Below are 13,697 nucleotides of genomic sequence, written 5' to 3' on the forward strand. Positions count from 1 at the left end.
TATAAAGGTGGGTTATGCAATTCTTGCAATGCTAACTACCTTCATACACGCATGAATCACGGACGTGGTAAAGATGATAACGTGACTGGTGCAAAGCGAAAGTAATTAAAGTTGTCTGTCCTGACAAGTTCATGAAACTTTTTTATTTTTAAAAAATTATTGCTTATGCCATGAATCCCAAATGTTTTACAGTTTAATATGATATCATCAATATAATCAAAGACTAGCTCAGTGGCAAAACAGTGAACACCTAATTTTATGGGGGTCTACCTTCCTTGCAATCAACCTCAAAATCTTTTACACATAAAGCATGAGAAACATACAACCCTCTTGGATGACAGCACTTTAAAATTTAAATAGATAAGGGTAAAACAACCATAGCCGCTATAAGTAATCCAGCCTCCATCTTTCTTTGTGTAAAAAATAATTACTACATAACATGTATTTTCCGCATGTCATGTATACATGTACTAAAAGCTATTTGTAAAATACTGAAAGTTGGCAAGTTTTAATCAGCTTTATTTCAGCATTAACATTCATATATAATTATGATACAATCTCATAAGGAATTAATACAATTATTACATAATTTATCTGATGATTAAATGATGCTTGTTATAAAATTTTAAAATGCAATTTAAAAATGCTTTTTATTCAATGCTTACACTTATGTAGTAAACATGTGTTTAGATTTCTTTCAATATCCATAAAAATATTTCTTAAAATATTTTGTTAAAATAACATGAAATTATATTATAATAAAATATATTGCTGAATTCTTGTTAGAGAAAAATACATGGATTCTGAATAAACACAACAACACACATTTACATTAAAGTGTATAATGTCCAAGTGTTATCTCTCCCAGTAGTTCTACACTCATTTGATGTAGTAACTAGTAAGGTTTTGTACTTACTGGTGTCTTGATCATAGATAAATTGTCATTGAGTCAATCCAAAATCCATAGACTTTGATATGGTGACGAAAAAATTACAAAAATATCTTAAAAAATTGAAAAAATATGAATAAAAATGAAAATATTTTAACAGAAATGTCTAAAATGCAAATCAGCTACATTTTGTATTTTTTAGCACATGATCTTCAAAAGTATCTTGAAATTGTACAAATGATTAAACAAAGTTATATAATAGTAAAAATTTAGATTTACACAAATTATCAAGCTTAATCGATTAAAATAGAACTTCACACATGAATAAGTTATACAGAAATGCAACATAAATGAGAAGTGGCTTGATAAGTGCCTGGTTAGGTAAATGAACCGATCCACAATTACAACAATTTGTCCAAACATAAGAATTATTTTTTTTATTTTACCAATAAACCCAATTTATTAGCATTACTCAACTAAACGTTGCAATAGCTCTGGGTAATAATAAATACATGTACATGTTTATGCACCAACAGCAAAACAACTGCACCATTTCAATCAGAATGCACTATCAGTTTGAATGCAAAAAAGATCACAAAATAAAAGTCAATACATTGTTTTAAGTACATTTTAAAAGAGATTTTTATGTACATTTGTACATATATTTATGATTTTAAAATACTGTCTCAAACCACTGTTCAGTTTTGCTTAATTACACAGAAGTTATAAAGAACTCAAAATTAAAAGAAATAACTATTCCCAATCCTAGAGGAGAAATACTGGACAGGTAAAGATTCATACAAAACCTTCAAAATCTTACACAAAAAGTAAAAGTGCACAATATTGTTTCTGTTTGCCTGGAAATTTATTGCTGTAATGGCATTTTCCTGAAAACCTTTGTCATGCTTCTAATGTCCGCTCACTGAATGTTGCAGTATGACTTGGTCTCATTTATTCGAGTCTGGGCACTTTCTAAGGCATTTTGACATCGTTTCTTCAGAGTCTTTCCCCGCTCTGAAAATCTGTTCAGAAATACATGTAAAGCTAAAGATATAAAATAAAAAGTAGCCATGCAAAAAATTGGTCGACAGTTAAAAGTATATTTTCAACCATAATAGGTCTAAAAGTTTTGACTTATGTTTTAATACTGTACGTGTATACTAAACAGAAAATTACTGAATGTTACTAGTAGTATATTACCAACAACACAAAATTTTCACATAGATTTAATGCAAAGACATAAATTTAATGCAAAAATTATCATATTCTAAATAAACTACCGGTAGTTTCATATCTTTTTTTTTTTTAAATAGTGAGTTAATGATGGTAAGAAAAAGCAGGAGATATCCTGAAAAAAAACCCAGTAGATTTTATTAAAGTCACCTCAAAATTATAATAATGTTTATGTGTTTTGAGGATACCTTTCCAGAGGATGTCTAGTGAGATGCTGTTTTCCTGAGAGAGATGTTCTAGTGAAGTCCTCATGCCCAGTCCCTGACCCATATCTCTTACTATCAGTGTCTGCATCTGCTTTGTCATTTCCTCCTAGTCTACAGAAAGAGTCAAACTCTACAGTAGCATTTCCAATGTCCCCCATGGTCATCTGCAGGAAGGAGTCCTCCTCTTCACTCTCTGTCTTTTGGGCCACCACCGGAGAAAGGACAAAGCCGTTCTCCAGATTTAGCTGTAATTATAATCACTATAATAACAAAGGCACATTAAGATATCAAATAGGCAAAACATGTTATGTATACATTTTTATTAGAGATGGTACTATCTCTTAAAGCTGCATGTTACTACATTGGTATACTGTTTTATGATAGGTTTTTAACAATATCAAAGCTAAGTTTCAATACTTGTGGAGGTGGAATATTTTCAGACAATGCTGATGGAGGGGGAGGCCTGGATAGTCGTCCCTTTCTTGACACATAAGCTCCAACAGGTGTAGACGAGAGTTTAGAAGAGCAGAGCTTGGGACGTTTCCAAGGAGACAAACATGTGTTGGTGTCTATATCCTGGACAAGTTTTAATGGAGACAATTTGTTGCAGTTGGGCTCATTCTTTTTGATAATGCGGCGGATCTACATGAAAAATAACAATGTCATATTAACCAAACCATGTAATAAAATGTGTCCTCTGAACCATTCAGCACTGCAGAATTCATTTAAAACTTCTTACATATCCATTAGAGAATATGCTGAAGAAAGAAGACATACTGTGCTTTCATTAACATTCCTGGACATCAATTTTTAGGTCACCTGAGTCACTCAGGTGACCTATTGCAAACTTTTACTGCAGCTATTAAAAAATTGACATATATTTCTTGTCTTGTATAAATGCATGTTGTCAATTTTACAAAGCTAATACATGTACACTATGCATGTAAACAACCCATAATATTTATGTAAATGTGTAGTTGTATTCATTGACAGTCTCTGACCTCTGTCTCTTTGATCTCTTACCTGTTGATCTTTCTGCTTCTCTTGCCTCCTTAGTTTCCATAGTGACCTTCCTCTCATGGGAGCTTTGTTGCTACTTGGTTTTCTCAATGTAGAACGATTATTACTTAGTTTCCTAAAGGAAAAAGTAAATAAAAGTAACCAATTTTATACAAGAAAATGCAACAAAGGCAAAAGATCCAAACTTACTTCATATCGTTATAACTTTGTACAGATACCTGACCTCTTTTAAAGAACACTTCTAATATAAATTGAGATTTATGAAATATAAGTATTGAAAAAGAATGAACACATCCGGATTGAACCTGATAGCAGAATCCAGCTCATTTGTCCAGCTCTTCATCTCCTCTGGATCATTGGAGAAAAGAAGTAAGCTCTCATCTTTGCAAGTGATCTGTTGAAAAAAAAATATATGCATCATTATTTCCTTTTTACACCAAGTTAAATGAAACATGAAAGGCCACTAGTCTACAGAACACTACAAGCAAAATGCTTCAGTGTTCTTTTGTGCTCCCTTAGAAGTAATACTTCTTTGAGCACTTATCCTCAAGATCAATCTTCTTACAGAATGACCAACACATACCTTAAACATCCCCCCTGCCTCAGTGTTCTCCTGAGCCCCCCGTTTGGAGCCCCCAAACACAGTCTCCAGCTGACAGTGCTTGAGTGGCAGCACACAGCAGCAGGTGTAGGAGTTGTTGGTGCTGTCCAGCAGCCGGGGCTTCCCGTACAGAAGGATGTCCGAGAACAGAAAGAACATCCGGTCGTGGGGTTTTCCTCCTCGTTTGGAAATCTGTAATATTCAAATGCAGTATGCTGATGTACATGTACTATGATATCTTGAACATAAAAAAACTAAAATAACATGGAAGTGATTTGTAAGTCACAATCACTTTATGTATTCAATGAATAAAAACTCTTCTGGCATTGCAGGAGAGACAAGTGTAAGCAAAAAATTAAATATCAAATTGAAAAAAAAAATCTGCCATTTAAAAAGAGTATCGGTACTTCAAATGGCAAATTTTACCTTTTTTAATATGCCCTCCTTGATGAATTCTCGGCCTGGTGTGAGTAACTTAGGAGCAGATTTATCAAAACATTTCTGAATGCTGAGCATTTTCTGGAAATTTTCATGCTGCTTGATGTGGTTATTAATGTGGGTGGCAATGTCGCTGACTTTCTGTACTGCCTCTAAAAATGTTTTACCACATGTTTTAAGAGTTACTGCTACCAAATAATTAAAGTTAATATGGACTCTATAAAAATCTTTTAATCAATCCCCCCCTAAAAAATCAATATTTTGGCAATTTGTGTTAAAGCACGTAGCAGACTCAAAACATGTCTATCAGTCTGCCTGTCACTTGACTTTTTTTGGGGGGGGGGGGGGGGGGGTGGTGTTAATAACTTTATCAAAATTTTAATGTGTTGCCAGTAAATTTTTGCTTAAAATATCTGAAATACAAAAATTCATCATACATGTAAATACCTTTAAGTTCCTCATAGTCATGGTGATCTGTAGAGGTGTTTTCCAACAGGTCCTCCAAAAGCAATTTGTATCTTTAGAAAAACAAATATGATAAAACTAAAATAATGACATACCTACTCAGTTTAACATAACCTAAAACAGCAAAAGTTTTTTTCTCTACAGACGATCCAATTTGGTCGAAGTAGATGTTTTTTAAACAATCTTGAAACTTAGTATTCAAATTTTCTTACAATATTTATCCCCCCCCCCCCAATTTTTTTTAATCTGTAATGTTTTCTACTTTCTAAGCTGTAATTTATTACCTTTGTTATGACTAACCAAGAGATACTTTGTACATGGATTAAAGAGGTTACCTTCCTGAACTTAATAATAAACCTGTAGGGTTCTGAAAGGAATTCATTGTTATTAATGGTACATCATTCATGTATATTCCCCATCTTTCTAGATTTACCTTGGAACTCTTTGAACAGGTGTTATAAGAAGTGCATTGATCTTGAGCCCCATCATGTCAGCTTTCTCTTCTTGATTTTGTATGAATTCATGAAACCCTGAGCTTTTCTGCCTCCATTCCTGTAAAATATCAAATATTCACAATACCTTCTTATTTCAAAAGACATTGGAATAACAGGAAGCAAGATAGATATGAACCAAGTATCAGGGAAAAAGTTTACTACGGTACATAATTCTGTGAGAAAAATACACAAAAAATTGCATGTCTTTGTCCAAGTAAATTTCCATTTTTTTTTTTTTACAATTACCTGAAGTAAATTGATGGCATTTTCATGATTGTTGGCGTATGAGGAATACAGCTTGAGGAATGGTGCTAAGTACTTAAAGGCCTCTCCTATTGTAGTGTGTTCCATGTACTCTAACAGAGTTTTGTTCACTTCCATGATTTGCTCAATGTTACTAAAAATGTTGCTGTGGACATCCTCTGGGATTAGGCAGTTAAACCGCAAAGGAAAGTCGAAATGCTGAAAAATACAAACTCCATATTATACATCAATTACTTATTATAATCACAGTAAACTTTTGCAAAAACGAATGAACAATTTGAAAATCCAATCAACAAACTGTAAATGTAAAATGTCATGTTTGATCTCAGTAACAAACCAACTTTCCATCATCACAAGTACTACACATCGGAAATCATTGGATTTTTTTCAATCATCTGCATCATTCTCTGTTCATAATAGCTTACTTTATTAACAAGCTCTAGATGGTTGAGGTAGGTTTTTTCTGTCTCAAACATTTCCTGAGTGATTTTGGTTCGTCTTCTGTCTCGTCGAGCCTCAGCTTGAGCTTTTTCCATTTCTGGATCACCATTGCTGTATTGAGATAATTCTGCTAATTCTTCCTCCGCTATTTCACTGAGAACTAGAAAATTAAACATATTTTGGATAAGTTTAAATTTCATGAAATTTGTTATTTGATAATATTGAACTTATAAATAAATTAATATTGTATAATTTTTTTGGTAAACTCTTTAGACCATGATAAATATTTACCATTCATCACAGACATAGTAACTTACCCCTAAATCGACTTCTTGTGGATAACATGATTGACAGCTGTTTATTTTGATGCTTTAGGCGTCAAGAACACAGAGAGTCACGAAAACATTTCCCTATGATAAATTTCATCCCTATAAAATTAAAAGGGGCATCCATCCTTAAATTCTTACAGACATAAATAGTAACATTAACATGGTAATAATATTACCACAAACACGGGAGGGCACGGGAGGGTCATAAAGGCCCATACGTCAGCCTGCAGTTTTATTTTAGCGAGGCCAACCTCAACTTACTTTTAACATGACGCTTCGCAGACATTTATGTGATTGGAAATCGAAAATCTTATCAAAACATCTAAGTCAGTTTAACATAATCAAAACATTCGTGCGAGAGAAAATACGATACCTGCTCGGCAAAACAAATTGAATCTCCCGCCGGAAATTCGTCTAAGCTAAGTTGGACACAGAATTAGTCGATCTATAAACTAGGGCAATTTCACATCATTCATATATATTTGGACATTAATTTTATTAAACAGCAATATAAAATACAATACATCTTTTTACCTTTGATGATTTTTTTTTGTTAAATTAAAACATTTTACAATGCTTGAAAAAATAAAGATTGACTTATCTAATTCGTTTTCACGGTTGCACTAATAGACGAAAACTATGATATTGGTAGAAAAAAGGGACTGCGGTAAAGCAATTTTTCATCTGGTATAACAAATTTTAAGAACAAAAAGATGAAGATACATATGAAATAATTTACTTTTATGCCTCAAGCATAGCATTTAAACATGGACAGCGGTCATAATACATCTGATCCAGACTTCTCAATATTGAGATGTTAAGCATCTTTTAACAGCCGCATTTAAAGTAGATTAGCAAATATATCTTGACGCTATGATCAAAATTATTAAATAGCATTATATTTAAACTGTCAATTTAGACCAGTTTAAAAAAACTATGTCTTATAAACAATTGTGCATTGTTTTAAATAATTTACTTTGTGTTATAAATTAAAATAAAAAAAAAACCAAATGACTGTATCATGATTAGGGGAATGAAAAATAAAAAGTATGGACTGTGAATTAAGAGAATGTATGTTAATTCAACCAAAAATGCATTCGCCCTTGACGCCATTTGCCCTTGATTCCGTTCACCCAAGGTCCATTTGCCTTATTAAAGTTATTTCAATACAGGATTAATGTTGTATATTTTTGTAGAAATTCAATAAAAAATGTAAGAAAAAGTTATATTGGAAGTAAAGCAAGAATATATAAAAATAAATACAATTTATCATTTACATGTAGCAGGTGAGTGCCGTATAGGTTTTTATCAGTACTTCGCATTGTGTTTATTTTTGTTTTGTGACTGAATTTGACCTCTACATTACTAAACTTTACTAAATTATAAATAAGGTATGAAAACGACTTTACTCTCACTATAGATAAACCAGATATAATAAACCAAACCCAAAGTAAATGAAAACCAAGATTAACAACCCTTTATAAATTTATTATAACAAAATAAGAACACAAGGCAATAGCATATACTTAAAATCCCCCAACCCTAAAACCTAACTTTAACAGGGACCTTAAATAGACAGACGAGACGGGCCGGGACTCAGGAGAAAAGTAGCTAGCGAAACCAGCTGTCTCCCTCCCCCTCTCTGCTTCAGGAGAAAAGTAGCTAGCGAAACCAGCCGTCTCCATCGTCAAATAAGGACTTACACGGCTTTATATATGGGACAGAACAATAGACAACTGTCAACAACGTTATTGGCTATCGTATAAAGTGGGCGCCACCAAAGTAATAGAATAAATCACACCGGGATCGGAATACTAATAATAATAAATAGAAACAAAATCCCGATCTACCACAATAAGAGCAAATAAAATAAGGATTTTTAACTTTAAATGATGTACGTTGTTTATGAACGAAGTTTAGGTGGAGCAAATATGAAAGACGAAAACGGCCACATAAAAAGATATTTTTATCTCGTAATTACAAGAAAAGATCTCATTATTACGAGTTAATTATCTCGTTATTATGAGAAAAGATCTCGTAATAACGATAAAAAGATCTCTATAACGAGTTAATTATCTTGTTATTACGAGTTATTTATCTCGTTATTACAAGAAAAGTTCTTGTTATTACGAGAAAAAGATCTCGTTATTACGATTAATTATGGCAATTAAGAAGAACTGCGAACGCTAACGCCCGTTTCCCGCCTACATTTTACATCCAAATATTTCGGAATTCCTGTCAGATATTTAAAAACTAAGTTTTCTACTAAAAGTATTATCAAATCCTAATCAATTTATATCAAAAAAAATTTCATTGAAATCGGTCTCTATGAGTGAGGAAAATATTATTTAGCGGCCAATATATGCATAAAAACTTAATAATAACATATTTACGATATAAATTAAAGTAAAATTTCATATTAATTCATATCTGTTAATTAGTTTTCAAAAATTTACAAAGCAAAATTCTTTTTTTGGAATGTATTGCGGTCTGTAGACATATGTCCCCCCCCCCCCCCCCCCCCCCCCCCCCCCCCGTGAAACAACAAACCCTTTGGTAAAAATATGCTAAATAACAATAATTACAACCCCTCAAAAGGAATTTTTGTTTCACAGGGGGGAAAGATGTTTTAAAAAACATTTCCGTTTTCCATTTAACCCAAAATACAAAGTTATCTCTCTTTGTTTGACCAAATCATTAATATTAAATGAAAATATACATAAATGTTTACATCATTATAAAAAATTAACTTTAATTAGTCAACTTTCAAAAAATGACTTTAGTTAGGTGGCTAGACAATGCTATCGTTCGCAGTCCTTTATCATTATGTATCATTTGATAATTGTGTTTTGATCTGTTCAGTCACATAATCAATTTAATGATTGGAGTTTGGTCAATGTTGGTTTAATTCTAAAGCAGAATAATGGATATCTTATATCATTCAATATTATTTCTCGTGTAATCCGCTGCATCAATTGTAAAGTTGCACATGCAGACATTCAATCTGATTAAAATACTATCAGAATTCAGGAGCGTAACAAAGATATGATTTTAATCAGATTGAATGTCTGCATTGAAAGTGGGTAATATGAATGCATTACTGTGTCAGATATTTTAGTTCTGTCACAGAAGGGCAGACAACAAATACCTAATACATTGTACTTTAATCAGTGAGTAAAACGGTTTTCTGTTGATTTCAGATGCAACAAATAACTATTGCTTCGAGATGTACCTTATACCTCTTCCTGACTCCAGAGAGTTGGGAATTATCAAGGATGTGCAAGGTCCTCATTGTTATGTGATGCTTTGACTGTTATCTTTTTTGGCAATTGCAACGTCTCAGGCTTTTCTTTTCATCTAAAGCACAGGTGAGCTCTTCTTAACTGCATGATCATTACTATAACTAACATTGGTGGCTTTCAGGGATTCTTGATGTTGTTTAAGGTCAAGATCTAGTAAATGATTCCAAAGTGTCTTTTTGGTGTTAGAACTATTATGACGTCATAATTGATTTGAAGAATCTTTTTCCCATACTTTATGGCTTTAAAGGAATTATGTAGGAAATTAAACAGTTTCTTGACATTCTATGTTAAATCATGGGTAAAGTAATCCCGATAACTGTTTTCAATTTGACATCATTTTAATGAGGAGGTCAGGAGCTTGTTTAATTCCGTTTTGGGAGAGACTGTAGGCATTCTAGGTATATTTTATTCGTCAAAAATGAACAAAACTCTGAACATTGTTCCTTTTTTCCTTTATACTTTATTGAAAATGACAGGTTAAAATATGATTTTTTCATTGTTTTTACCAAAATATTTAGCCCCAGTACACCCTATCAAACAAAGCTATTGTTATGAAGCATCATTGAAAGAATTTATATCTTAAATTTCATGAACCTGTAGGCACCTTTCATTTACTAGATCTTGACCTTAAGGTCATGTTTGTCTGTTTCCTCAAAAGTCACCCAGACTCTTGAATTCTTATGTATGTCAAAATTAAACATTTCAGCAAGTATGGACTCCAAGAAACACATACAGAGTTGCATATTTGAATAAGAAATGATGTTTGGAACATGACTGCATATAAATATACCAAGAAATAACCAATATACGGTAAATGGGTCTACTCTATATTTCAAAATCAGGTATTTGTCTTGTAATATTTCTGCCATGACATAGTTTTTACAAGCATTGAAATTTGAAAACCCAGTCATCACAAATTGACTTCAAACTTTTCCTTGCCTCATCCTCTCCATGTCCCTGAGCATGCGTGAGGCTGTGCAACAAAAAGAGGCCACTTATGAGTCATCAGTTGCTGACAACAACTTGCAATTCGATCCAACTGTGCCATCCCCAATTCTTCTTTCTCTCTTTTTCCATTTTGCATCCCCAGGTGTTCTTTGGCCTGACTTGCTTTTTTCCCTGGAGGACAAAGTCAAAGCAGTTCAGATGCTGTTGTTTCTATGAAGGACTTGGCCTATCCATTTCTAACTCCTCCTTTTGTTGATTTGATATCTTGTCTGGCCAGTTAGTTTACTTCAAGATTCTTAGAGAGCATTTTCGATGGTACATATTGAGACTTTCCTCATCGTTCTCGGTGGTTCTCCCGAGTTCAGAGCAATACAGTAACACAGAGATGACATTTGTGTTGAATATTCTCAGTCAAACTCTCTAACACTCATATTCAAAAGCCTGATCATGTTTTTGTAAACTTAACTTGAAAAATTATTTACCGGTACTTGTAGAATGATTTGTGTAGACTCTTCACATGCACTCATGGATACTGAACTAGTATCTTTTTTAGTACCTTTTATTGGCCTTAATTAATGCTATTTTCCAAATGTCATAGCTTTCTCTGTACCTTCTTTGTTACATTTAAATGACAATGATTTTACTTATTCTACTTGATCACTGCATGTACATGAACTGAATTTAAAAGGTGTTTATTAACCTGCATTTAACTTACTCTCTACAATATTGATGACTTCAACCCTTATATCACATATGAACAAATACAGAAATGTAAATGATCGGGTGCTTCAACCAACTTTTATTCGTGGTGACTTTATTTTGCAATTAACCGGAGATAAACTAGCTCTGGGTGACTAACTTTAGTGATCAAAAAGTCAGTTATATGGAAAATAATATACCAGAGACACATTTGAAGAAGGGTTTGTGGTGAGAAATATTTGCAATAACGAGGCTCGCAAACCTCGTGTACAATTATCCATCCCTTGGCATATTTAGGGAAGTAACAAAAGGGTTACCACTCAAATAATCGAGTCAAATCAAATGGTTCTTTGCAAGGTACTCGCCGGTATTTATTAAACAAAGATTACAAGATAATCAAAAATCTTACACTTATCTCTGTAGAGGAAGTTGATGCAGAAAGATAACAAATGTTACAATGTATGAGGAAAAAGATGCATGGGTATTTCTATTCTCTTTTGAGAAGGCTATGCCTGTCCACTTCTCAAAAGAGAATAGGGTATTTCAAACTTGTCATACTAAAAAACATATACATTTTTACTCAGAAGAAAGGTATCTGTTTCAAATTGATGAGCTTGATAACTCAAAATATTATGTGAAACATGACTGTCAACTTATGTATTATAATCAGCAAAATCACTGTTATCAATAAAATCCTACACCCCCCTCAAACAAATAAATAATCTGTGTATAGATCTGTACCGGTATATTAGATTGCTTTACTAGATCTTTAAAACTATGTCAGTTGCTTTACTACATTGATCTTAAAAACTATGTCACTTAATTTCCTTGAAAGGAGATAGTTGGATAGTATAACTCACATGATCAACCTGAAAAACGGAATATCAATTTCTTCTGCAAGCCTAGAATATGAATACATGTATTAGATTCAGGAAGATGGTAAAAGTCCATATATGAACTCCTTCCAAAACTCATGGTTTGCATCATGTCTTTCAAATTGTTTTCCCTCTATATCAGTATTTATTGATAAAGATATTATAATCATTTTTTTCCTTTATTAATATCAGTATTTGTTGGTGGATGTTATGTCAATTTGATTTTTAGAATAAAAAAAAAATAGATACACTGCTAATCTATAATCAACAATTTTCCAACTTGAAACCTTATTTTACCATTTTTAGCTCACCTGAGCTGAAAGCCCAAGTGAGCTATTCTAATCACTTTTTTGTCTGGCTTCCAACTCTGTAAACTTTTTACATTTTTAACTTCTTCTCCAGAGCCACGAGGCTGATTTGAACTAAAATTGACTCAAAGCATCTTTAGGTGATTCAAGTTTGTTAAACTAAAGGGCCACACCCTCTTTCAAAGGAAGATGAATAAGAATTATTTAAAAATTTGTTGGTATCTTCTCATAATTCAAATGGTCAGAACAGCTGTAAATTGTGTGTAAGCATTCTCAGGTACGGTAGTTTTAAGTTTGTTCAAATCATGATCCCTGGGGCTAGGGTGAGGCTACAGTGGGGGGTCACATTTTTACATAGGAATATATGTAACAAAATTCTTCTTATCTCCTTTTGAAAAAAAACAACTGGTAAGAAAAGCTGTAACCTGTGTAAAAGCATCTTCAGGTAAGGTAGATTCAAGCTTGTTCAAATCATGATCCCCGGGGTTAGGGTGAGGTGACAATGTCGGAAGGGGTAATTTTTACTTGGAAAAAAATTATTTTTGTAAACTTAAATGTTAAAATACATGGTTTTAGTAATATGCAAGCATCTTGACATATTATTAGGTCTTTCCACCTTTCAGGTGAAAGACCTTTTGTATTTCTTATGTTTTTTTATTATTTTTTTCTTCTCTTTTTTTTCCAGGGACAGCTTTTTTATTTCAAGAGATATTGAAACAATTTTTTCTTTATGTAATTGACCATTAAAAGTTATGGTACCAAATGACCCTTTGCTTGAAAACTCCCAGAACATACAAAGTTATTGCCATTGTGTACGAAAAGTTTGTTAACACTACTCCTTAAGAGAGAGACTTGGAACTTTTACCAATGTCTTTTATACACTTAGAGGGCTCTTAAATCTATTCATACCAAAAGGGCCCGAGGCCCCCTTCTGGCAGTTATTGCCCTTGAAAGTTTCTTAAATTTGTTAAAAACACCTACAACTTTTGAACCTTACATCATAGGGCCTTCAAACCACCTTAAATTGAAATGTTAATCTTTACCAGTCAATATGACATAATGGTCAAAGGACAAGCAAAAAAAAATGCATATTTAAGTTTTTGACATTTTTTTAATAGTAACGCAGAGAAAATGTTTTATTAGTTATATTGAAACAAACCATAAAAAATAATAAGGTAGAAAGAC

At 32.7% G+C, this 13,697-nt stretch overlaps 2 protein-coding genes across 3 annotated transcripts in view; one reads left to right on the forward strand and one right to left on the reverse strand.

Moving 5' to 3' along the window:
- Positions 1 to 631: 631 nt before the first annotated feature.
- LOC128160649 (rho guanine nucleotide exchange factor 39-like) lies at positions 632 to 9,721 on the reverse strand. Of its 2 annotated transcripts, none has more exons than XM_052824086.1 (13): positions 9,613 to 9,721; positions 6,369 to 6,479; positions 6,036 to 6,211; positions 5,593 to 5,808; positions 5,286 to 5,404; positions 4,835 to 4,905; positions 4,376 to 4,539; positions 3,932 to 4,141; positions 3,654 to 3,742; positions 3,352 to 3,463; positions 2,746 to 2,970; positions 2,311 to 2,573; positions 632 to 1,911 (listed from the first exon to the last, which is right to left on the reverse strand). In XM_052824086.1, exons 2-13 carry the CDS (start codon positions 6,394 to 6,396, stop codon positions 1,809 to 1,811), a joined length of 1,776 nt encoding a protein of 591 aa, XP_052680046.1. In that variant the 5' UTR covers positions 6,397 to 6,479; positions 9,613 to 9,721; the 3' UTR covers positions 632 to 1,808. The 2 variants fall into 2 exon arrangements, with proteins under 2 accessions (XP_052680046.1, XP_052679998.1); XM_052824038.1 differs by lacking the exon at positions 9,613 to 9,721 and adding an exon at positions 6,754 to 6,793.
- The window catches only part of LOC128162087 (LIM domain only protein 3-like), a 46,054-nt gene continuing 41,972 nt past the window's right edge, over positions 9,616 to 13,697 (forward strand). The window contains exon 1 of the mRNA XM_052825681.1: positions 9,616 to 9,748. The gene's annotated coding sequence lies outside the window, so the exon portion shown is untranslated. The remainder of the gene's footprint in view (positions 9,749 to 13,697) is intronic.

The sequence above is a fragment of the Crassostrea angulata genome, chromosome 1 (genome assembly GCF_025612915.1).
Source record: "Crassostrea angulata isolate pt1a10 chromosome 1, ASM2561291v2, whole genome shotgun sequence".
NCBI classification, from domain to species: domain Eukaryota; kingdom Metazoa; phylum Mollusca; class Bivalvia; order Ostreida; family Ostreidae; genus Magallana; species Magallana angulata.